The following is a 27281-nucleotide window of genomic DNA, read 5'->3' as shown; positions in this document are numbered from 1 at the left end:
CTTCCCGATTTATCCTGATGGTCGATAAAAAAGACCAGACCAATCACCCAAAGATAGTCAATAAGGCTAATTGGGTTTATATATACTTTCCCTACATTGCTAGAAGATTTCAGGGCGAGTAAGTGCCCTAAAAAGTTCAGATTTTCAGGCATATCAAGATCCACGTCCTACATTATGTAAATGTCCACATGATCGTTATGTTTTTCGATCGCCTACTTGTCCAAGACAAATCATCTTTAAAGTCATCAAATTTTAAGCCAGAATTCAAAATAGGAAACAAACTGATCGACTAAGAGCTTAACCTACTCAAAGATATATTTGTAACAGGCATGTATACCCAAATCAGCATAATACTATCAAGCAAGGCTACGAAGAACATACGCCGTATGTACTATCAATATACAACTTCAGATACGCTAAGCTAGACACCTATAAATAGTTTAAATACACAAAATACCAAATTTAGGTCATTAAATAGATGCGATACACACCTAAAGTAAGAATCTACTTGTTGTAAGCCTGACCTGTGCATTGAAAAAGGTATGACAGAAGCCACCTCGAGGAGTTTCTTGGAATTCTCCTTCATTAGGATCACCGAGGCAAGTGGCTTCTCTTCTTGTTTTATGGTACTTCAAGGACATCTGGAACAACAAACTTATAAACTAAAGAAAAATCCAGTGGAAGTAGTTACTTGACAGATCATAAATCAACGAGTAAGCGTGAGACGACACCTTCGCCGTATACTTGTTCGATCCTAGAGACTATATGTTTCCCGTAAGTGTATTTCTTCAAAGCCGGCAGATGAACTTTGATGCGGTTGAGCAGGATTTCCCGATGCTTGTCGGTGCATGTTTCGAGAATCTTTTGGACCACATAATTTGCAAATTGATCCTTCATCATCACCTGAAAAAGGAAATGAACTCAGATGCAGAGGCACAGCATAAGAAAAAAGAAATCCACAATGTACTATGCAGCATCATCTATATTTGAGAATTACAGAAATTACTCAAAATTCCCGACGAGATATTCAACCTAACAAATGGAGGATCTACTTTGAGCATTTTAAGAGGAATTCCAGAATTGATTCGTTTTAAGATTTACTTATACATGGGAGCATTTGCTACCTCAGGAAGGAAAAATACATCAAACTTGCTTATTAGTTAGTCGATATTGAAGTTTTAACGAGCAAAAGAAGAAATAAGATTAGGATACGAAACTAGTAAGCTAGTCATTCATTGTTTGAAAGATGTAAGGCTTAACTCAACAGAAAGAAAAAGAGCAGGTATGAGTATGACTGCAACCAGGGAAAGCACCATGTTCTTAACTTTTGAAATGGGCATGCCTCTATAGTAATAAAATGTCTAAGAAGTCTTGGAAATGCCGTGCTAGTTTGCAAGTATAAAACTTAGTGTTCCGCCCACCAATTGGCACACAAAAACTATTCGAGATCATGGTAAAAAGCAATTTCTGCAAGTACCCGTGAGTGTGAGAACTTAAGTTTCTGTGCAGAGGTAAGTCAATTCCCTCCTCATCTCCCCTTTCCTCCTCTAGGTCATCACGCCCAAACATCGTATCATTCCAACCAGGATACATAACTCCCAACTCTGAATGATATTTCAACCTCGCCTATAAGGTCTTCTAGATCCAACTATTAGCATATATAATGAAACAAACTAGGATTTTAACCCCAACAATGTAAATAAGAACACAATTACCCGAAAATGCATAAGTTGTTTATATCTTTGCTGATTAGAAAAAGTGGCAATCTACTAATTCTTCATCCCAATTATATTGTATTCTAAGTTATATGAACAACTAGATTATAAACAAAAACTTCAAAAAAATTATCAAATAACTTGTCTGGGAAAGAAGAGTAATTGATCAGGATACTAATTACTAAAATACATATTTAATAATTTGCAAAAGCTTTGAGCATACCAATAAATTGTCATTTTCTTCAGTTTGTCCCACTATTTCCTTAATCAAGAGATCCCTCTCTTCGGTACTACCATATGCTAAACACTTTTCAATAACATTTGAAGCAAACTTGTTCTGACTCATCTGTACAATCTGCCCAAATAATTTGCTGATAATCTGACTCCTTTCATGTGGTTTTCCCCTCTCCAAAACATGCTGAAATGATATAATCATGAAGGATTGAGATGTGATGATAGACAATAAATCAGATAAAAAAATGTTATATATATACAAAAATATAATCGATAAATTATTCACAGCAAAATTAACTTATCATGGGATGTAGCACTCAAGCACAATTGATAGCAAACATTCAGTAAAATTTGACAGAGATCTATATTCTATGGTACTCTTGCCACAACTTCTACAAACATAGATAGTGCACTGACGACTGAGAAGGAACGAGGAGAATTGAGAGTGGGACATTCTATTATGCTATAAACTTTTTAAATAAGTTGGTTTACACAGCATGAATGTGAAATAAAGGGTTTGATAATAAACAATAATATGTTTATTCATGTCTAGTTTAAGCCCTTTATGACTTTCATAATTGCAGTTTAAGACCTTTGTTGCATTCATAATTGCGCACTGCATTTCATAAAGCATAACGGGGAATGACCAAATCCAGGTTAGCTATGGTTTATGGGCAGCCAAAATGGAAGGTATCATGTGTTTCTGCATACTTGTCAAATGAAGAAAGCAGACCATAAGATGACCTCATTTTTAACTTCAGGTACAACCCAATTAATTTGTTCTACAACAGATCACAATTTGAAGGGCAACAAAAAGATCATTTATGAACAACTGTGTTTAAAATAGACTTGCCGACAGAGTGCACGTTTTGAATTTCCACTATCCAATGGATGTCAAACACATGAAATACTTCATTTATTACAGAAATGAGACAACAGAGTGGAAATGTTTCACCTGTGTGACATAATTGCCATACTGATCCTGTGCAAGTAGGCAAGATGACTGCAAAATCTCATCCACGATGAATTGGCTTTGAGATTCATCGCTACAATGCTCCAGTACTCTCTACAAACAGGAAATAATGTTTCAGGATCAGAACCTCAGAATCAGAATACTATCTGGAGAATAGAAACTTCCTTAACCTGAATCACACGGCAACCGTAAGGATGTGTAGAAAGTGTTGCAACTTGCCCATGGAAAGCAGATATAATGAAGCCAATTTTTTCTGCTGGTATACACTCAACGCACTTCTGAATCACATGATTCCCATTCTGATCACGAACACATCTCATGACATTTCCATCAAGTTCTTGCACTAGCTGTGTTTTCTGACCAAGATCAATAACCTCCAGAGCCTGCAACCATAAGACAAGGGTGAGAAGACTTCAATAAAATCTAGCAGGAGTTGGATAGAAGGCTTAGGAAATCTCCCAGTGCAACTGAAAGTGTCACTTTAGATTTTTTCCCCCCTTAAAAATAAAATAACTTGCAAGTTCTAGTATGCCCACATCTTCACCAGCTGGCACGTATCTTACAATCTATTATGATGCGCGCAGAAAGAAACACACAGAGAGGCTTGGCAACGAAATTGGAATTGCAAACTATAGGGAATTACAAACAGAATTACAAACTTGATTTCCACTGACTCGAGTAAGGCTCAGGTTATGCCTGAATTCCTTGCAGGAGTTTCTTCTTATAGAGAACGCTGGGTGCTCATTGGGCCCCATCAAAACGTTTTCAAATAAGAATATCAGAAGGAATCTTCATAGTGCTTAATAAAGCTACTTTAATAAAGCTGCTGATAACTTGTATGGACATTAGTTGAGTTGTCGGGTCCATCATGCTTCAAACTTTAAAATTACGCATGCGAGAGACACAGTCTTGCAGAAGATAAGATGCTTGTGTCAGTTGGTCATCACATTGTTTGACAGCTGGGTACCAATCATTCCACCAGTTGTCCTTTCCTCTGCACTTATTGCACTCTTGTAACTTTAGTGAGTGGATGATGCGTAGTTGTTGGAGTGCATTGATTGCTTGCACTGCAGCTCTTTGTTCAAGTTGATGCAAATCTTCAAAGATTTGGTCGAATCTGGTGAGTAGGACTGGCTGATTATGGCGTTTACTTGATTCTCGTTGGTATTGTTCAGCGAGGCTGAGAGGGCCTTCAGGGCCTTGATCAACATCTCCTGGGCCTCCTGGTTGGGTCTCCTCTCGAGTTCCTTGAGTGCTTGTGGAACCAGGGCTAGCCTGCCAAGGTCTTGTTCCGGCCATTCTGAAAAAGTTAACACTGATATTAGACGAGAGAGAGAATCAGCTACCTGATTATTTTTGCCGTCAATGTGTTCAAATTTGACCATTGGTCCTGCTCCAGTAATATAATCAGTAAAAGACAACCATCTGACTCGTGATGGTTTATGGTTTGCTGTCTTCCCAAAGAAGCTGATTATAGCTTGACAATCTGTTCTTATAAGAAGTTCAGCTTTATCAAGAAAATAAATCTTCAGAGACTCCATTGTATTTAATACAGCGTGAATTTCAGCATCTATAGTTGATTTGGGAGGATTAAACTTCCCGCTTGCATATGCACAAATTTTCTCTGAGGATATAGAGTCAAATTTATTTCGTTTCCGCTTGCATATACCTCCCCATCCATCCATGCAACCGTCAACCTCTAAAATAATATAGCATTCAGGGGGGGGGGGGTATTTCCAGGTCTGGAAGTTGTTGAGCCTTTTCTTTAATCTGTTTTATCAAGTTCCAATTCTGTTCATTTAACTTCTTTTCTCCCTTGGGTGAAGTTTTGGCATATAAAGGTCCAAGCAATTTTCCAAGATTAGGAATATAATTCCTGGCATAATTTAAAAGACCTAACCATGATCTCATACCTTTTGTAGTTCTGAGTTCACTGTCTTTGAAATCAGCAATTTTTGAGATAACATGTGGTTGTAATTTGATTCTGCAATTACCAATAATTGCGCCTAGGAATTCAATCTCAGTTACTGCAACCTTCATCTTGGTAGGACTTAATACGAGTCCATTTAATTGGCAAATATTGAGCATCTGCTGGAGATGCCGTTCATGGCTCTTCTCATCTGGAGAGAAAACTAAGATGTCATCAATATAAACTGCAATAAAATCCTCTGTTCCTTTAAAACAGAGATCCATCTTTCGTTGAAATATGGCTGGGGCATTTTTCAAACCAAATGGCATAACTAACCATTCATACAATCCATCATGTACCCAAAATGCGGTCCATTCTATGGAGTCAGGGTGCATAGCTATTTGATGGAACTCGCTCTTCAGATCAAATTTGGAAAAGATACAACTATTGCTTACCTTCTTTAAAATGATATTAATACCAGGAAGGCTATACTGGTATTTATGAGTTATATCATTGAGACGCTTATAATTAAACACCAGTCTTTCTTTGCCTTTCTTCTCTTTTCCAGTATCAGGATCAATGGTAGTACCTGAGTTAACAATAATAGCAGTTGTTCTATGTCGGCTTTTGCTGGGACGGATGATACTCAGGTCTAGTAAAGACTTAATATGTTTAGAGAATGCCTCCTTCTGGATTGGAGTAAGATGTTTGAGAGGCCTATCTTCAATTATAAATTCTGGATTTTTGATATCCAGATGACAAAGAATTTTGTTTTTCTGCCAGTGTTGGAGAGGATTTTCTCCAATAATTCCTTGCTTCTTCAACTGCTGTAATAAAGGATCAAACCTTTGTTTAAGCGATGGGCTAATTTGCTCTGCTGAATATATCACCATCTCCTTAATTTGTATATATTCATCTTCATCTAGATCCAATTCTCCGATTGCTGCATTCACAGATGGTAAAGTATTTATAGTTGTTAAATTTTTGTAAAAAGTTACCATATTGCCTTCAATGCGGAGTCCCCCATGCATTGCTCGGATGAAGTTACACCCAATAATGAATTGAATATTATCCCCAAGAACCATTGGAAAACTATAGGTGTAGGGAATTCTGAAAATATTGTCTCCAATAATCATTCGCCCATTTTTTAACTTCATGTTAGCGGACTGTTGTGAGTTGATGCCACTAAAATTTACCACACACGTATTTTGCTCCAGAGCACTTTTGGGAACAGATCTTTGGTCTACACAGCATGTTGTTGCACCGGTATCCAGAATTGCCTTTAACTTGAACTTAGGAATACCTGGTATATCCATTTCCACAGTTAAATTGTACAGCATATTTTTTACTAACCGTGGGCTTGATGTAGGAGGTTTTGATGCTGTTGCAATTGTTTCCTCAATAAACATATTTGCAGCTTCTTCTTCAAGTTCTTGATAGTCTTTTTGTAAATCTTGTTCTAGCTGCAAGGCTTCCCATTGTGACTTGTAATATGTAACTTCCTCTTTTAACCTCCTGATTTCTTCTTCACACCAGATGATATAATTTCTCTGCTCCTGTATCAAGTTCATAGGATAAAATGGAGTTGCAGGTGCAGGAGTTACAGGTACCTCTTTGTTAAAATAATAGGGCCCACATAAATTGCATACTGTAAGATAGCACTCTGGACAGTGTATCCTAGCCCTTTGAATAGTTAATCTTTTGCAACAGGTACAAGTCGTTGATTGTGGAGCAAGAATTTTTTCATTATGCTTCCATTGATGCAGACAGTTTGACTGTGCATCCGTCAATTTAATCTGTTGCCTGTATCCTCCATCTTCCAAACCTAACATGTATAATGATTTTATTTGCAAGGTTTGAACAGAGTGTTGTACCTCGAGAATATCATCTTCTCCCTCTGAAATACTGTAAATGGCGTCACTTTGAGCTTCTCCCTCTTGTTCAGATAAGATATCATAATCTTCAGGAATTTCTAATTGCTCAAAAATTGCCACCCTTTTGACATTTCTTTTATCATTAGGACAATCTTTTGCAAAATAACACTTGCATTTTTTGTTTCTTAATAAATGCTTACGCTTTTCAATTCTAGCATGAGTGTTATGTGGTTTACCTTTATAAGTCGTTGATTGTCGGATCCTCATTCGCTTAGATCCAGCCTTTTGATAATACCCTGGGATAGGTATTTGGTTACAAAAAGATAGATCCTTTAATGATCTTTTGAATGCTGCATCCTTGCATTCCTGCTCAAGAAATTTATGAGCAAATATAATTCTTGGAAAAACTCCTACTGTCGGACCGGGATGCTTTGCTTCAAAGGCCGTTTTGATTCTATTTCCAAGATCCCCTGGCATTTTTAACCAAAATTTTTCTGAAAGTTCTGGTCCTGTAAAAAGGCGACCAGTCTTTGCTGCCAGTCTCATATAATCATTGATGTACTGAATTATGTGTTTAACATTATCACAAGATAATTTCTCTAAATCCCTATATGCTGAATTTTGAACTTCAGTTGAACCTTGAGTAGGGTCTTCAGCAGAAAATACTCGTCTCACTTGTGATAAAATATTTTGTGTACCTTCTCGTCCTTCACTGATGGCAATAAGGGCATCATATTCAGTAGGGTAAGTCATTCTCCATTGAATCCATGTAATCTTCTCAATTTCTCCCAACAGATTTTCGATAAATTCTATCTTTTCTTTGGAGTCTGAGAAGGCTTGTGCTGCCACAAAATTCTTAGTAATGATTCTCATCTTGAGAAGGCATCATCAAATAAATTTAATTGTTCTGGAATAACAAAAAAGGCCCCACTTTGTTGCTGTGTTGATGGTAGGGTCCATAATTCATTATTCATTCCTCCTTTGAATTTTGCCTTAGGAGGTTGCTGCTCATATATTGGCTGAAAACTTGGGCCGGGAGCATTATTAGCTGGTGGATATCCAGGTGGCCCCATTGCTGTATCTTGTGGGGGTCGAAATGGAGAAATTACCGTACTAGTAGAATATATCTGTTCTTCCCCAATTAAATTTTCAGTCAACCTCTGAATACTTGGATATTCCAATTCACAATTTGCAGCAATAAGTTGAACAATTTCCTCATAATTGTCTGCTCGCAATTCAAGAGCATGCTCTGTCCTCCCACCACCTTCGCTGGCGAATGGATTAGTCCATTCATTATCTGAATCAGTGTCCCAAATTGGTTTAGGGGATACGAAGCCTGGCAAAATAGTGAAGCAAATTTGCTAATCACAAGAGGACTAGTAGGTAGGCTTTCAAATACACCTAATGTTGGTTTTGCTTATTAAGTTCAAGGTGTTGTAGATTATCTTACTTCTCATGGAGTAAAAGCCTTACCTGGAAGAAGTTTCTCAACTCAGCGGCTGCAAGGTCTAAATTGGACCATTAATCCTACTCAAATTACTATTCCTATGCAACCATCAGAAGTAAACAGTCAAACAATGATGGATGGACGCATATCATTAAGCTTCAATAATTATGCAGCAGCCCAAGTAGCAGAACCACCAAAATATAATGACAGAGATGAAGAAATTTTGGCGGTTTTGATTGAAACACATCCTGGTGTTTTTACTTATTTTGATGGCACAGAATCAGAATATTTCGAAAATTATGGAGATTCTGACAATATTTATGACAAAGGAAAGCAAATAGCAGAACAAGATTACTCAAGGTACTCTCCTAACACTGAACCTCATATTCTAGTAAATCGAATGTTTCCACAGGCATTACTCCCAAAAAGGAAAACAGAAGGATCTGCTGGCCTTGATATAGCAGCAAGTCATGATGCGATTATTGAACCATATGGACGAGAACTCGTACTTACAGGCCTACGAATAGAAATCCCATATGGATATTATGGCCGAATAGCATCACGTTCTGGTTTTGCATGGAAACATGGAATTGAAGTAGGAGCTGGAGTAATTGATTCAGACTATCGGGGTGAGGTACAAGTTCTTCTGTTTAATAGAACAAGCCTTCCTATACTTATTACTTCTCAGCAAGATATTGCACAACTAATCCTTGAGAAAATAGCTATGCCAGAAGTATATGAAGTTCCTCATCTAAGTTATACTGAACGAGGAGATCAGGGTTTTGGATCTACGGATCATCATTCTGTCTTTTTACCAATTAATGAAGTCTCTTCCTCTCAAGAACCGCATAAACTTTCAACGCAGGATATCTTTTCCTTATTAATGCCACAAGAAAAACTGGCAGTTTTGGTGGAAACTGATTCTTCCCACATATGTTTTAAGGAAGCCCATGTAGCGACTACAAGCCCAGGGGCCTTTGTACCGCAGTCCATGGACACTACTTTAAACTATGAGGAGGAACCCGATTCCTACCTTGACTATATTCAGTATTTATCTTCACTGTCCAATACAAAACCAATTTGGGACACTGATTCAGATAATGAATGGACTAATCCATTCGCCAGCGAAGGTGGTGGGAGGACAGAGCATGCTCTTGAATTGCGAGCAGACAATTATGAGGAAATTGTTCAACTTATTGCTGCAAATTGTGAATTGGAATATCCAAGTATTCAGAGGTTGACTGAAAATTTAAATGGGGAAGAACAGATATATTCTACCAGTACGGTAATTTCTCCATATCGACCCCCACAAGATACAGCAATGGGGCCACCTGGATATCCACCAACCAATAATGCTCCCGGCCCAAGTTTTCAGCCAATATATGAGCAGCAACCTCCTAAGGCAAAATTCAAAGGAGGAATGAATAATGAATTATGGACCCTACCATCAGCACAGCAACAAAGTGGGGCCCTTTTTGTTATTCCAGAACAATTAAATTTATTTGATGATGCCTTCTCAAGATGGGAATCCATTACTAAGAATTTTGTGGCAGCACAAGCCTTCTCAGACTCCAAAGAAAAGATAGAATTTATCGAAAATCTGTTGGGAGAAATTGAGAAGATTACATGGATTCAATGAAGAATGACTTACCCTACTGAATATGATGCCCTTATTGCCATCAGTGGAGGACGAGAAGGTACACAAAATATTTTATCACAAATGAGACGAGTATTTTCTGCTGAAGACCCTACTCAAGGTTCAACTGAAGTTCAAAATTCAACATATAGGGATTTAGAGAAATTATCTTGTGATAATGTTAAACACATAATTCAGTACATCAATGAATATATGAGACTGGCAGCAAAGACTGGTCGCTTTTTTGCAGGACCAGAACTTTCAGAAAAATTTTGGTTAAAAATGCCAGGGGATCTTGGAAATAGAATCAAAACGGCCTTTGAAGCAAAGCATCCCGGTCTGACAGTAGGAGTTTTTCCAAGAATTATATTTGCTCATAAATTTCTTGAGCAGGAATGCAAGGATGCAGCATTCAAAAGATCATTAAAAGATCTATCTTTTTGTAACCAAATACCTATCCCAGGGTATTATCAAAAGGCTGGATCTAAGCGAATAGGGATCCGACAATCAAAGACTTATAAAGGTAAACCACATAACACTCATGCTAGAATTGAAAAGCGTAAGCATTTATTAAGAAACAAAAAATGCAAGTGTTATTTTGCAAGAGATTGTCCTAATGATAAAAGAAATGTCAAAAGGGTGGCAATTTTTGAGCAATTAGAAATTCCTGAAGATTATGATATCTTATCTGTACAAGAGGGAGAAGCTCAAAGTGACGCCATTTACAGTATTTCAGAGGGAGAAGATGATATTCTCGAGGTACAACACTCTGTTCAAACCTTGCAAATAAATTCATTATACATGTTAGGTTTGGAAGATGGAGGATACAGGCAACAGATTAAATTGACGGATGCACAGTCAAACTGTCTGCATCAATGGAAGCATAATGAAAAAATTCTTGCTCCACAATCAACGACTTGTACCTGTTGCAAAAGATTAACTATTCAAAGGGCTAGGATACACTGTCCAGAGTGCTATCTTACAGTATGCAATTTATGTGGGCCCTATTATTTTAACAAAGAGGTACCTGTAACTCCTGCACCTGCAACTCCATTTTATCCTATGAACTTGATACAGGAGCAGAGAAATTATATCATCTGGTGTGAAGAAGAAATCAGGAGGTTAAAAGAGGAAGTTACATATTACAAGTCACAATGGGAAGCCTTGTAGCTAGAACAAGATTTACAAAAAGACTATCAAGAACTTGAAGAAGAAGCTGCAAATATGTTTATTGAGGAAACAATTGCAACAGCATCAAAACCTCCTACATCAAGCCCACGGTTAGTAAAAAATATGCTGTACAATTTAACTGTGGAAATGGATATACCAGGTATTCCTAAGTTCAAGTTAAAGGCAATTCTGGATACCGGTGCAACAACATGCTGTGTAGACCAAAGATCTGTTCCCAAAAGTGCTCTGGAGCAAAATACGTGTGTGGTAAATTTTAGTGGCATCAACTCACAACAGTCCGCTAACATGAAGTTAAAAAATGGGCGAATGATTATTGGAGACAATATTTTCAGAATTCCCTACACCTATAGTTTTCCAATGGTTCTTGGGGATAATATTCAATTCATTATTGGGTGTAACTTCATCCGAGCAATGCATGGGGGACTCCGCATTGAAGGCAATATGGTAACTTTTTACAAAAATTTAACAACTATAAATACTTTACCATCTGTGAATGCAGCAATCGGAGAATTGGATCTAGATGAAGATGAATATATACAAATTAAGGAGATGGTGATATATTCAGCAGAGCAAATTAGCCCATCGCTTAAACAAAGGTTTGATCCTTTATTACAGCAGTTGAAGAAGCAAGGAATTATTGGAGAAAATCCTCTCCAACACTGGCAGAAAAACAAAATTCTTTGTCATCTGGATATCAAAAATCCAGAATTTATAATTGAAGATAGGCCTCTCAAACATCTTACTCCAATCCAGAAGGAGGCATTCTCTAAACATATTAAGTCTTTACTAGACCTGAGTATCATCCGTCCCAGCAAAAGCCGACATAGAACAACTGCTATTATTGTTAACTCAGGTACTACCATTGATCCTGATACTGGAAAAGAGAAGAAAGGCAAAGAAAGACTGGTGTTTAATTATAAGCGTCTCAATGATATAACTCATAAATACCAGTATAGCCTTCCTGGTATTAATATCATTTTAAAGAAGGTAAGCAATAGTTGTATCTTTTCCAAATTTGATCTGAAGAGCGAGTTCCATCAAATAGCTATGCACCCTGACTCCATAGAATGGACCGCATTTTGGGTACATGATGGATTGTATGAATGGTTAGTTATGCCATTTGGTTTGAAAAATGCCCCAGCCATATTTCAACGAAAGATGGATCTCTGTTTTAAAGGAACAGAGGATTTTATTGCAGTTTATATTGATGACATCTTAGTTTTCTCTCCAGATGAGAAGAGCCATGAACGGCATCTCCAGCAGATGCTCAATATTTGCCAATTAAATGGACTCGTATTAAGTCCTACCAAGATGAAGGTTGCAGTAACTGAGATTGAATTCCTAGGCGCAATTATTGGTAATTGCAGAATCAAATTACAACCACATGTTATCTCAAAAATTGCTGATTTCAAAGACAGTGAACTCAGAACTACAAAAGGTATGAGATCATGGTTAGGTCTTTTAAATTATGCCAGGAATTATATTCCTAATCTTGGAAAATTGCTTGGACCTTTATATGCCAAAACTTCACCCAAGGGAGAAAAGAAGTTAAATGAACAGAATTGGAACTTGATAAAACAGATTAAAGAAAAGGCTCAACAACTTCCAGACCTGGAAATACCCCCCCCCTGAATGCTATATTATTTTAGAGGTTGACGGTTGCATGGATGGATGGGGAGGTATATGCAAGCGGAAACGAAATAAATTTGACTCTATATCCTCAGAGAAAATTTGTGCATATGCAAGCGGGAAGTTTAATCCTCCCAAATCAACTATAGATGCTGAAATTCACGCTGTATTAAATACAATGGAGTCTCTGAAGATTTATTTTCTTGATAAAGCTGAACTTCTTATAAGAACAGATTGTCAAGCTATAATCAGCTTCTTTGGGAAGACAGCAAACCATAAACCATCACGAGTCAGATGGTTGTCTTTTACTGATTATATTACTGGAGCAGGACCAATGGTCAAATTTGAACACATTGACGGCAAAAATAATCAGGTAGCTGATTCTCTCTCTCGTCTAATATCAGTGTTAACTTTTTCAGAATGGCCGGAACAAGACCTTGGCAGGCTAGCCCTGGTTCCACAAGCACTCAAGGAACTCGAGAGGAGACCCAACCAGGAGGCCCAGGAGATGTTGATCAAGGCCCTGAAGGCCCTCTCAGCCTCGCTGAACAATACCAACGAGAATCAAGTAAACGCCATAATCAGCCAGTCCTACTCACCAGATTCGACCAAATCTTTGAAGATTTGCATCAACTTGAACAAAGAGCTGCAGTGCAAGCAATCAATGCACTCCAACAACTACGCATCATCCACTCACTAAAGTTACAAGAGTGCAATAAGTGCAGAGGAAAGGACAACTGGTGGAATGATTGGTACCCAGCTGTCAAACAATGTGATGACCAACTGACACAAGCATCTTATCTTCTGCAAGACTGTGTCTCTCGCATGCGTAATTTTAAAGTTTGAAGCATGATGGACCCGACAACTCAACTAATGTCCATACAAGTTATCAGCAGCTTTATTAAAGTAGCTTTATTAAGCACTATGAAGATTCCTTCTGATCTTCTTATTTGAAAACGTGTTGATGGGGCCAATGAGCACCCAGCGTTCTCTATAAGAAGAAACTCCTGCAAGGAATTCAGGCATAACCTGAGCCTTACTCGAGTCAGTGGAAATCAAGTTTGTATTTCTGTTTGTAATTCCCTATAGTTTGCAATTCCAATTTCGTTGCCAAGCCTCTCTGTGTGTTTCTTTCTGCGCTCTCCCTTTGGTATCAGAGCTTTATAAATTCTTTTGTTTTGGCGTGTTGGCATTATGCAATTCTGAGAAGCAAGAAGATAGGTCCTAACTTGGTTAAAACGGCAGGAGGCCTAAAGAAAACCAAGGACACACCTATATGAGATTCTCAGGAAAGGAACTACCCTCGCCAAGGCAACAAGAATCCCTGTAAGTACTGATCCTTTTTATGAATAATTACATCATTTCTAGAAACACTTCATCCTATAGAGAAGCAATTTCGGCAACTGATCCTATAGAATCACCTTCAACTGGTTTTGCTAAACCAAGTGATTACCAGGGTTCCACACCTAGTATTTCCACAATTATTAAGCAAAACAATACCCAAATCTAGTTACTTGTCCAAATTTCTGAAACATTAAAAGAAATTCAAGCCAGTTTGCAAAAACAAAATCCAACCCCTTTTCCATCAGACCTGATTACAAAATTACAAAATCTTACCCTTTCCAAGCCTAAAGAGAAGCCTGGAAAACTGTATGTTTTCAAGGATCCTTATAAAATCTTAAAGGAAGAACAAGAAAAATTGAAAGGATCATGGCAACCACAAGGACAGAACAGGAGCAAATAACCTGAGCCTTACTCGAGTCAGTGGAAATCAAGTTTGTAATTCTGTTTGTAATTCCCTATAGTTTGCAATTCCAATTTCGTTGCCAAGCCTCTCTGTGTGTTTCTTTCTGCGCGCTCCCTTTGGTATGAATTACACCCAACAGTTTATGAATCATGACTAAATACTAATAATTTTTTTTATTCTCTCTCTTCTAATAATCCAATGGCGTAAAATGATCCATATAATTGACCCCACCTAGTGGACTAAAGCTTGGTTGTTGTTTGTCTCTTCTAATAATCCATCTCATAATCCTCAACTTTTCTACAATTCTACATGTTTCTCAAAAGCCCATCACACTAATCTATTAGCATGGTAGGTTGTACAACTTATAAATTTTATTCTTTAAGCCAAAGGGACATACTATGATAACGTAAGCACGGTTTAAACTCTCATACCATGCCAGTGCACAATCAAAATATATTGTGCTAGTAAATTATTGAGCCATGATATTAATATGCACAGTAATTTGTCGTGTTGCCCTTGTCAGTCATGCAGTGTGTCATGTTGACACTCGACACACAGTAGGATCTTGATACATGTCAACGTTTAAGTAATGTTTGCTAATTTATTAACTTGTGTCCACACAATACAATACTAAAACCATACCACAAAAACTACAACACGGAATGATAATTTAAGCCTTGCAACTAAAGGTAATTGTTTCTCTTGTTTTTGTTATACTTCTTTTTCTTGATCTCTCCATCTCCAATTTGCCACCGACTCTGTATTAATACACAATTGTAGCAAAAAAGTGGAATCCGTCATCCTAAGAGTCTCACACGGCCAACCCCACGACCATCTGTGAGGAGGTAAATCGGGAAGCTGTAGTTGGCCACTGCGGGAAGGCTTTTTTTCTTAGTTTCGTAGAGATTCGAACCCGTGCCCATTGTAGCAACTCTGCCCCGCACTAGCCAACTCAACCCTGCCCGGGGGCTACTCTGTATTAATATACACAAGCACAGTACCAAAATTGCACCATTATAATCAAAGATCGAAACTCAAGCATGGCTTAAGATTTTGAATCTTGCATAGAACTTTATAACTCCTCCATATTAACCATATGATTTTCGCACAAATTCACCTTAGGCCACCTGATAATTAACACTGTAAACTTGAGTGTGACTTTTAGACACCAAATGAGTGCGTAGCTAGTCCAAAGTACACCATAGAGCGAAGTCTTTGTTAGTAATTAACCCTAAGAGCCAATAATGAAATGATTAGGCCTTTTGGGTTACTCATTGAGTTAGACTCAAGTGAACTCACTCATTGGATTGAGTCCAATCCGAATTAGATACATTGGATTAATGGGTTAGACTCAATGAGTTAGACTTATTGGGTTATTAGATTAATGGTTAATCCAATATAATAATCCAACCCATTAGGAGGAATACAAAGAGACAAAAACCCTTGGTATTCATTGAATGAATATAAATAGGTTTTTGGATTTATTTTACAAGAAGATGAGAAAAGGTGTCTCTTGAGCTTCTCTCTTCTTCCTCCTCCTTCCTCCTTGGCCGAATCTTCAAGCTTGGCCGAACCATACTTCTTGCTAGCAAAAGAAGATGGTTCTTCTCCGAAGGCTTCGTTCGTGCGACGAACGAAGGATATGTTCGTGTGGATACCATAGAGGCGCGGACGCTTGAACGCGCTGAGATCTGGATCCAAAGAAAAGGTTGTCGGGATTGTGAAGGGCATGCAACAAAGGTATAATCCTATCATGTAACTTAGTATAGTTTGTTTTCAGAAAATGCTTCTTCCCTTCGCATGGATCTGCTGGATAGAGGATCTAGTATTTTTCCGCTACGTTTCCGCGTCTTTGGGGCGCTAGATCCCGACAGTGGTATCAGAGCCACTTGCGAAGGGCTATTGCTATGTTTTAGAATTTTTATATATGATATAGAAATTGCATGATAGAATTTACGGTGATTTGCAAAACCTTATGAGTTTCCGCCACACAAGACTCGGCCAGATTATGGGTCTCGGTCAGACTATGAGTCTTAGCCAGATTCTTAGTTTCGGCCAAATCCTGAGTCTTGACAGATATGAGTGTTTTGTTGGGAACAAAACGAAGTTGGTGTGTGACCAACAAGGTCTCGGCCAGAGATGCTTTGTTTAGAACAAAACATAGTTGGTATTGTGGATAGCGGGACCGCCGTGGCGTTGCAACTCATAATTTATTTGTTAAAATCATAGTAAATTTATGTCATAAAAATATTGTGAATATATATGACATGGTACATGATTATGGCCCTTTAATCCCAATATGATTGGATGTGTGTAATGTTGTAATTCATAATACGATCTGCGTGTCGTGTCTTCATCCCTTTTATTCTTGTTGTAATTAGATTACACTCGAATGTAACTCAAGTTTCTTTAGATTTTGTAATGTACAAAATTAGAAAGAGTTAGTCTTCTGGAAGACGGGTGAAAAGGAAGGAAGGACAACAACACACGACAACCAAGGAAGCGCTTGGAGAAGCTGCTTACACCTATGTTGACTTATCGCTCTTCTCATTGGCTTGAGAATATCGTAATTTATAGGGGTCATAACCATGTCACGTTTAAACTTGTGTATATGTTGATATATGTCATGATATGCCATGATGTATGTGATGCATGTGTAGCTATCATAAGTAAGTCCCTGTCATATGCCTACCAAAGTTTGGTGCTCACTACTACCTCGATCATCTGTAGTCAGGTTTGCCAAAGCAAAGTGACTCGTTTTATCTTAGTAGAGTGCGACAGGACAATTGTGATGTCCGACTATTGAACTTTGGATATGACTTAACTAAGTTACCTCAATTGGATTGAGAACTTAAAGGCATAACTCATGCGATGTAAATCATATTATACTAGTCTTGGGCGATTAGCCAAAGCTAACTCAAGATGAATTATAATATGGATTTCATAAGATAGGAAAACGAACAAAAAGTGTTGTTCATCTAAGGATGCAAGAGTTACATAGGATGTAATTGGTAAACGTTGTCTACCTAAGTTATACTAAGTATTGGGCGATTAGTCAAAGCTAACTCAAGAAAAGTATAATATGGATCTTGTCCAATTAGTACACGTTGCCTACCTAATTTATACAAGTCTTGGGCGATTAGCCAAAGCTAACTCAAGATGATGTATAATGTGGATCTTGTCCCACTAGAATGTCTTTGCTTTTGGATTTAGAGCTAGTAGTGACTTTGCTCCTATCAAGCTTTAGAATTTAGTAGGAGAATCATTTAATTAAAGGCCTAATTAAATGATCGATATATGATACTAAGTTCTGCATTTCACTGTTGTAGATTACCATGTCGTCAAGTATAACGAATTCCCTCTCTTTGCGATCTGTCCTTGATAAAGACAAGCTCAATGGAGCTAATTTCCTAGACTGGTATAGAAACTTGAGAATAGTCCTCAAACAAGAACGAAAACTGTACGTCCTAGAGTAGCTTATTCCTGAAGCACCCCTTACTACTGCCACTAGAGCTGAAAGGGATGCTTATAAGAAGCATTAAGATGATGCATTACATGTGTCATGCCTAATGCTCACCACCATGAACTCTGAGCTTCAGAAGCAACATGAGAACATGGATGCTTTTGATATGGTTGAACATCTTAGACAACTTTATCAAGGACAAGCAAAGCATGAGAGATTTGAGATCTTTAAAGCACTATTTCAGAGCAGAATGCAAGAAGGAAGTCTCGTTGGGCCATATGTGCTCAAAATGATCGGGTTTGTGGAAAATCTACAAAGGTTGGGATTCCCACTAGGCTAAGAATTAGCCACTGACCTTATTCTGCAATCGGCCTGACAATTATAGTCAATTTGTCATGAACTACAATATAAATGAAATTGACAAACCACTGCCTGAAATGTTGAGCATGTTGAGAACTGCTGAACTATTTATTAGATACCGGATGGAACTGCAAGGTGTACCTGGAGGAACTGAAACGGAAGAGAAGTGAGACTTCTGCCTCAGGTATATATGTTATAGAAGTCAATCTATCTATTTATTCTTCATGGGTATTAGATACCGGATGTACATCTCACATTTGTACTAATGTGCAAGCGCTGAAATATAGTAGATTATTGACAAAGGGCAAAGTGGACCTATGAATAGGCAATGGTGCAAGAGTTGTTGCTGTCACTGTAGTAACTTATTCCTTATCTTTGCCCACTGGACTTATTTTAAAACTAGAAAAGTGTTGTTATGTGTCTGCTTTAACTAAAAACATAATCTCTGTTTCTTGTTTAGACAAGAAGGGGTTCTCATTTATAATAAAGGACAAATGTTGTTCTATTTATTTAAATGATATGTTTTATTGTAGTGCACCTCTGATAAATGGACTCTATGTTCCAGACTTTGAAAATTTAATCTATAACATATTTCTGACATTGTCGCTTAGGTCACATAAATGAGAGTCACATATCCCAACTCCATAAGGATGTTGGACTCATTTGATTTTGAATCATATGAGGTATGCGAATCTTGTCTTCGAGGTAAGATTACAAAGACTCCATTTAGTGGACATGGCAAAAGGGCTAATGATTTGTTAAAACTCATATATACTGATGTATGTGGCTCTTTCAGAATAGCAGCTAGAGGAGACTATCATTACTTCATTACCTTCACTGATGATTTCAGTAGATACGGCTATGTGTATCTAATGAGACACGAGTCAGAATCCTTTGAAAAGTTCAAAGAATTCAAGAATGAAGTACAAAACCAACTTGGTAAGAGTATTAAGATGCTTCGATCGGATCGAGGTGGGGAATACCTTAGCCAAGAGTTTCATGACCATCTCGTTGAGTGTGGGATCATATCTCAACTCACTTCATCTGGAACACAACAATGGAATGGTGTATCGGAAAGAAGGAACCATACTTTATTAGATATGGTACAATGGATGATGAGTCATACAGATCTTCCTACTTCCTTCTGGGGACATGCTCTAGAGACAACCGCTTTCACACTTAACTGAGTTCCATCCAAGGCTGTCATAAAGACACCATATATGATATGGACAGGGAAGAGTCCCAATATGTCTTTCATAAAGATTTGGAATTGTGAGGCTTACGTTCGACGGTAAGTCTCTGATAAACTAGGACCCAAATCAGATAAGTGCTACTTTGCTGGATATCCCAAGGAACAAAGGGATATTACTTCTATAATCCCACCCAAGGTAAGGTGTTTGTTGCCAAGACTGGTGTATTTCTAGAAAGGAAATTTATTTCTAGAAAAACTAGTGGTAGTGAAATCGATCTTGAAGAAGTTCAAGATGTACAAACTAGCACTGACACCTTGATGAAAATTGAATAGGTACCACAAGATGTTGTGGATCGGGATCTTGTTACACCACAAGAAGTTGTGGAACACCAACCTGTTCAAGTAGCACATGCTCTACGCAGATCTGATAGGATTCGTCGTCAACCTGAGAGATATTCTTTTCTCTTGTCTGACCACGGTGATATAGAGCTTATTAGTCTCAATGAGCCTACATCTTATCAGGAAGCTGTATAGGGCCTAGATTCTGAGAAATGACTAGAGGTCATGAGATCCGAGATGGAATCCATGTACACTAACCAAGTATGGACTTTGGTTGATCCACCTGAAGGGATCAAACTCATTGGGTGTAAGTGGGTCTTCAAGGTGAAGACTGACATGGATGGTCGTATGCATACCTATAAAGGTAGATTGGTGGCTAAAGGATTCAAGCAGATTTATGGTATAGACTATGATGAAACCTTTTCACTAGTTGCAATGCTCAAGTCCATTCGGATCATGCTTGCTATTGCTGCTTACTATGATTATGAGATCTGGCAGATGGATGTCAAAATCGCATTTCTTAACAGAAATCTACTCGAGGATGTGTACATGACACAACCTGAGGGTTTTGTAGATCCAGAGCATGCTGGAAAGGTTTGTAAGTTGCAAAGATCCATTTATGGATTGAAGCAAGCTTCTAGAAGCTGGAATCTTCAATTCGATGATACAATCAAAACGTTTGATTTCATTAAGAATGAAGACAGACCTTGTGTCTACAAGAAGGTTAGTGGGAGCACAGTCATTTTTCTCATATTGTATGTAGATAACATACTACTCATTGGAAATGATATCCCTACTCTTTAGTCAGTAAAGACTTGGCTTGAGAATTGTTTTTCAATGAAAGATTTAGGTGAAGTAGCCTATATTTTAGGTCTTAAGATCCATAAAGATAGATTTAAAAGATTGCTTGGCCTAAGCCAGAGTACGCACATTGACAAGGTGCTTAAACGTTTTGCTATGGAGAATTCCAAGAAGGGATTCCTACCTATGTCACATGGTGTGAGTCTTTCGAAGACTCAATGCCCCTCTTCTAAAGTAGAAAGGGACCACATGAATCAGATTCCTTATGCATATGCTATAGGGTCTATCATGTACGTCATGCCTTGTACTCGCCCAGATGTCTCATATGCGTTAAGCATGACCAACAGATACCAGTCAGATCTAGGTGAAGGTCAATGGACAACAGTCAAGAATATTCTTAAGTACTTGAGAAGAACTCAAGATTATTTCTTGATCTTTGGAGGCGATGAAGAGTTTGCTGTAAAGGGTTACAGCTGTTGCTGTAAAGGGTTATAGTGGTGTAAGCTTCCAAATTGACAAGGACGATTCTAGATCGCAGTTAGGCATGTATTTTACATAAATGGTGGTCTTAGGTATTGGATACTACAACGATTCCATCTCATTCAAGAGATCATCGATATATGAGATATGAGGATACGCAGAGAACCAAACAATGCTAACATTACGGATCCTTTAACCAAGGCTTTGCCATCAAGAAAGTATGATGGTCACACTAGGTCAATAGATATTAGATATTTTAGTGATTGACACTAGTGACATAAGGAGATTGTTAGTGTAAGCCCTAAGAGGCAATCAAGAGTTGATTGACTTAGGACATTTTGTATCATATTTCATTATTTCATTAGAAGACAAAGGTTATGGTTATTATATTTACTTCAGTTCAATGCCGAATAAAAATATAATAATATCCTTGGGTAGTAGGTTATTATCTACAGTATATCAATTAGTTGAATTGATAGTGAGATATTATAGAAAACACTACTCTTAACTGTTCCTAGTCGAGCATTAATATACAAGGATAATATTAATGCGTTGAGACTAGCATGTAGGTCAACGGATGACTTGATCTCACAAGTCATGGATATGAGATATCAGGTTGACACATGGGTATATATTAGAGAATATATACTGAATGACCCGCCTTGAGAATATTTTATGGATCGTCGTATGAGTGTCATAAACATTCTCATGTGACTATTGGTATGAATAGTCCTTAAACCTGAAATCACTACGGCTCCCTACATAATGAGTTGTATACTTTGGTATCGTCAAATCCGTAACAGGGTGGACTATAAAGTCGATCACTGGGTATGCAATAAATTACGCGGAGGGATGTGAGTGATGTAGATGAGATTTATCCCTTCCATATGACGAAAGCGAAATCTATGTGCCACTTGATTAATAGGACACAAGAAAGCATGGCCATGCATAAAAGAGTCAATATGAGGTATTGAGCTTATTTGATAAGTGTGTCTACTTGGAGATCAAGAAACACAAAGATTGATAAGAGGATGACACGGTCTATGCCTCATTGATCAATCTAGATATCAAGGATAGAGGGACCAAATCATACAAGATAATAGCCACGAACAGGTTAGGTCGGATCTCGACTTTCTCGTCAATTGGGTAGCAATGATACATTGCTAGACGTCAATCATTATTTATATATCGCAAATGTTGATTTCGATGCATTGCCAACGTTACGAGATCCTATAGGGTCACACACAAAGAACATATTCGTGTGGAGATGGGTATTTTAGTTTGACTAAAATACTAAGGATATTAAGAATAATGGGTAAATTCAAAGTGTTGGTGTCATCTTTGTGGTGATTGGCACTAGTGCTAGTGGGAGATTGTTAGTAATTAGTCCTAAGAGCCAATAATGAGATGATTAGGCATTTTGGGTTACTCATTGAGTTAGACTCAAGTGAACTCACTCATTGGATTGAATCCAATCCGAATTAGATACATTGGATTAATGGGTTAGACTCAATGAGTTAGACTTATTGGGTTATTGGATTAATGGTTAATCCAATATAATAATCCAACCCATTAGGAGGAATACAAAGAGACAAAAACCCTTGGTATTCATTGGATGAATATAAATAGGTTTTTGGATTTATTTTACAAGAAGATGAGAAAAGGTGTCTCTTGAGCTTCTCTCTTCTTCCTCCTCCTTCCTCCTTGGCCGAATCTTCAAGCTTGGCCGAACTATACTTCTTGCTAGCACAAGAAGATGGTTCTTCTCCGAAGACTTCGTTCGTGTGACGAACGAAGGATATGTTCGTGTGGATACCATAGAGGCGCGGACACTTAAACGCGCTGAGATCTGGATCCAAAGAAAAGGTTACTGTCGGGATTGCGAAGGGCATGCAACAAAGGTATAATCCTATTATGTAGCTTAGTATAGTTTGTTTTCAGAAAATGCTTCTTCCCTTCGCATGGATCTGCTGGATAGAGGATCTAGTATTTTTCCGCTGCGTTTCCGCATCTTTGGCGCGTTGGATCCCAACAGTCTTCCCAGTAAACACCCAATTAGAATCAACTGTGAATTTGTTAGGGAAAGGAGAACTAAATCCAAGTCTCATTAGGATGTAAAACCACCATCTAAATTATCATAACATGCGTCCATATTGAACAGAGATTGCCTATGAATTAGTCTCAGTAGAAATACAGCAGAAATTGAGGAAGAATACCACTAGATCTCACGTGTATGTGCAAAACCTCACAATGAAACACTAAGCAGGGAACTGAAGAGGAGATTAGATTGGTCCTAATAGAAGAAATCAATCAGTAAGACCAGATAGGTCTTCAAGAGTGAGCAAAAAAATTAACCAACAAAGGAATCAATCAGCAAAGAAATCCTGAGCAGAATAACCATATAATGAAGAATAACTGCAAAATCAAGATTGGTGAAGAATACTAATGGGAAACATAACACCTGCAAGTAGTGAAGAAGGTTCACACAGTTCAGCTTGGTGACTATGCTTGGAAGTAAAATCACATAGAAGAAGAATCCCAAGCCAACGAGGTTGAAGAAGGATTGCGCAGTATGTGTGTGGTGATGAATCATGCAAAGTGAGTGTGGTGGCGGACAAAGCCGACTAAGGTAACAATTTCACTAGTTCCGGTACCATGTTAGCTGGGGAAAATTATTAGAGCATAAAGGCAGTAGGTAGTCCCTCTGTATATAAGCTTATCATTGTTTTAGTACATTTTTATTATTCATATATTCACAAATATACCCCTAACTATTTACAATTTGATTCTTAAAACCGTGCTTTTTAAAAGTGATGATCATGCAGAATCAATAATGGTAATAGAACCAAGTGCTAGACAATTTGTAAAGCTTGATATTATTCTGAATAAATACTGGTTCATTCAGTACAAGTCATGGCAAAATTGGATGTGGACTACTCTTTTTTCAGTTCTATGACCAAAAAAAAAAGGGAATGAATATTCCACCGGTCATAAGGTAGCTTACATGGGCTAAGCCATTAGATCATTCATCTTCTATTGCCTTAGTTTGCTTTCCCTATGAGGACACCCAGCCTTGACAGAACCATGCCATGTTGCAGAAGAATTCAACACATTTTATTTGGTAATAGCCTTTAATGTGAAGAGGCATGATAGGGACAGTTTCACTTGAAATGGAAAACAAAAAGAAAGAAAATGAAGAATGAAAAATATTGGCTCCTCAGGAACTATATCTGCTTCTACACATATATTCATTAAGTTCCTTGCCTGAAATTATTTTTAAAAAGGTTAAAATGTAATAGCAAATACACTGCTTTGTCAGCAAATTCAGTATGGCAAATATAATTAGCATATTTCAAAGCTACCAATGTAACATGAACATCATGGAATATTAAGTAGATGTCAGATTTTGTGAATTCCAGTTCTGAAACAAATGAAATCATAGCATGGTGCAAAATGGACAAGGATAGCTAAAAGAAAGAGAACCTTCTGAATAACGCGGCAACCATACATTTGAAGACTTAATGGTAAGATATTGCCAACAAGCTTATCAGCAAGCTCTTTCCTCTGTTCAGGGCTCCCATGTTCAAAAAACTGCAAGAGCAGAGGAGTGAATATGAAAGATTGCCAAACCAGTGAAATTCTCGAGAGCACTTACACATTAAGAAGTTTATAGTGGGAATCAGAGAAGTAGTCAGAGACAACTTTAGAAGATGTACCTTTTGAATAACATAGTTCCCAAATACATCAATCATTAACGACGAAGCATATGGAAGTACTTCACTGAAAACTGAAGCCTTCTCATCAACACTACAAATCTCTAACTTTTGTTGGATAAATCGACTACCATGTTGGTCAGCGCTGATACAAGAAAAGATACATCAACCAAAACAATATACAACACAATAAGATCCAACATTAAAGAGGTCAAATTTAGAAAACAAAAAGAAGAATAAAACTTGCCTAAATTCAACAACACGTCCAACAATGTCAGACAACTCATATCTATGAGCTTTGTTGGACTTGAGCTCTTCAAGGAAAGAGAAAGGCTTTGGATCATCAAACTTCTCGTGCCCTCTTTGGCTTTGCCACCCTGATAAAGAACCAGTATGTCTCTCAGAGCTGAATGGAAACTTAATGTTGTCATTTTTCCTTCCTGAAAAGCTTGTTCCAGCCACTGAAGGTCCTTGAAAAACAGGACTGCCCATTGGAGAATTTGAAAATGGCATCATCACACCAATACTTGTGGGACTCCCATAGTAAGTAGGACTGACAGTGCCCCCTCTAGCAGTATTCAGGGTACTGACACTGCTACCTCTGGTGACTTGGAATGTTTGATCAGATAGATATGTAGAACCCTGAGCTTGTTGTGGATCATAGAGGCCTTGTAAGCTTCCTACAGCATTTCCCCTGGATATCATTGGCTCATATTGAACAGCAGCTGCAGTACTATAAGCATCAACTGAATGATGTTGATAGAAAGGCATATATAAAGAGTCAGTAAAGGGAGGCTGCATAGGCAAACTCAATTGTCCATACATCTTATATAACTGCTGAACGTCAGCACCAGAAAAATCATTTCCTCCTGAAGTAACTCCTGGAACTCTGGTATTGCAGTCTGCTCCAACTGCATTCTCAAAAGGCACTGGAACAACATTCTGATGATGAGGATATGCAGTAACCAAGGATGGAACTAGTGAAGGATTTAATGTGTATCCGCTTATGCCAAACTGAGAAGGGAGTAGGCTAGTAGATTGCAGAGTATGGTAATATGGAGCTCCATATGCCATTGCTGTGACGTACAAGGGAGAAATACTGGAAGATTGTGATAGTGGTCGCACCTCAACTGCAGATAATTTTGGTTGGCCATGAGAAGAATGACTCCCAGGACTTTGAGAATGTTGTATTCCTGGAGCAGTCATCTGAGACTGACCAAGCTGAGCACGAGCAAATGAGCTTTGTGAATGCAAATCACCTGGCTGGGTATGTCGCCTTTCGTTGGTTGTGTAGCCAGCGGAAGATAACCTTAGCTTCTTCATTTCATCTTTGATATTACCAATACCTAACCCGACCATACCGCCAGGTGAAACACCGTTCTCAAAATTGGTGCTGCCACTGCTAGTTTCAGTTTGAATTAGTGTCTTCTCAGTCGATGTTGCACATGAAATTGGCATGCCACCAAGATCACCACTTGATATGGATCCAACTGAATGTGAACCTCTGTGAGAAGAACGAGCATGTAGGCCTACACTGTTTTTTCTAGGCTGTAGCATAGTTATGCCAACAGAAGAATCATGTACAGCATTCGAAAACAAATTCTGGTTGGATTCTTGATCTAGCAATGTCTGTCTTGAAGTATGAGAATGGTCATGATATAAAGGATATGAAGTCTGAGGAAAATCTTCCTGAAACATAAAAAAATCAAGCTTCAAAAGAACTGTAAAAAAATCATCAGTATCTTCAAATAATGTCTAAAATATAGTAGTAATCTATTCTAAGCCAGTCATAAATTTCAGAAATACTTTAAAAGAACTACGTTTAATCTATCTGGCTACTTAGTCTGGACAATCACTACGAAATCATTAAGAAATGTTCATGCAAATTACAGGGCAACATTCATAGAGCAGACTCAGCCAATTAGGGAATTTATTAGAAGTTAAAATAGTATTCTGAGAAAATGCTTACAGCATATGTGGACTCTCTGGCTCAGGTACATGGCAATACTGCACAAATGGCACATCCGTGCAACAAAAAGCATACTAGAATCAGTAGGAATGAGTACCCATAACAACAAATCTCAGCGTATTATAATGAATTTCCAAAGCAAGGCCTCCATCATCTTAAATAATTTCCCAAAGTAGTGCATGCATTAGGTACTTAATCACCTAGATCAGAGTATAACTAAAGTTATAAATTTACATGCCGGAAGAAAGAGGTTTGTAGTCACATCTAAGCTTAGACCCATGAGGTGTAAGATGATCTAGGTAACCAAAGGCCTTACCTGGCACAAGTTGGACTGTGCCTAGCATGATGCAACCCCAACCAGACTAAGCCACACCTACATGATCTGGGATGGTCCAGGCATGAACACAAAGTCAGCCCGCCTCAAGTCCAGGCCGATTAATTTTTTTTAATAATATTTAATGAAGATATTGCTATTAAATATCACCATATTAATAATATTTTACTATACAAATATTTAATAATAAAAATAATTTTAAGGAAAATAAAAACCACCCAAGCCTATGCTAGGACTGAAGTCTCGGTCTTCCTGTGCCAGCACACAGTACAGCT

The 27281-nt window shown here is 37.9% G+C and overlaps 2 protein-coding genes across 3 annotated transcripts in view; one reads left to right on the top strand and one right to left on the bottom strand.

Moving 5' to 3' along the window:
* Positions 1 to 315: 315 nt before the first annotated feature.
* Positions 316 to 27281, bottom strand: part of LOC122034310 (pumilio homolog 5-like) — a 29466-nt gene continuing 2500 nt past the window's right edge. For both annotated transcript variants that reach the window (XM_042593507.1, XM_042593506.1), the window contains exons 3-10: positions 24951 to 26392; positions 24707 to 24848; positions 24474 to 24581; positions 3093 to 3305; positions 2905 to 3015; positions 1939 to 2133; positions 732 to 903; positions 316 to 641 (exon numbers count right to left, since the gene is read on the bottom strand). In XM_042593507.1, the coding sequence (XP_042449441.1) occupies positions 622 to 641; positions 732 to 903; positions 1939 to 2133; positions 2905 to 3015; positions 3093 to 3305; positions 24474 to 24581; positions 24707 to 24848; positions 24951 to 26392 (2403 nt within the window). In that variant the 3' untranslated portion in view covers positions 316 to 621. The remainder of the gene's footprint in view (positions 642 to 731; positions 904 to 1938; positions 2134 to 2904; positions 3016 to 3092; positions 3306 to 24473; positions 24582 to 24706; positions 24849 to 24950; positions 26393 to 27281) is intronic.
* On the top strand, positions 9795 to 10894 carry LOC122034311. The gene is made up of 2 exons (XM_042593509.1): positions 9795 to 10711; positions 10816 to 10894. The coding sequence occupies exons 1-2, from the start codon at positions 9795 to 9797 to the stop codon at positions 10892 to 10894; spliced, it is 996 nt and encodes a 331-aa protein (XP_042449443.1).

The sequence above is a fragment of the Zingiber officinale genome, chromosome 11B (assembly GCF_018446385.1).
Source record: "Zingiber officinale cultivar Zhangliang chromosome 11B, Zo_v1.1, whole genome shotgun sequence".
Classification (NCBI taxonomy): Eukaryota; Viridiplantae; Streptophyta; class Magnoliopsida; order Zingiberales; family Zingiberaceae; genus Zingiber; species Zingiber officinale.
This window is presented reverse-complemented; position numbering and strand designations above follow the sequence as displayed.

Excerpts from the sequence above, each read along its gene's own strand:
- LOC122034311 (XM_042593509.1), top strand. The coding sequence starts at position 9,795 with ATGACTTACCCTACTGAATATGATGCCCTTATTGCCATCAGTGGAGGA. Across the intron at positions 10,712-10,815 it reads CCACAATCAACGACTTGTAC|CTGTAACTCCTGCACCTGCA; the intron begins CTGTTGCAAAAG and ends ACAAAGAGGTAC.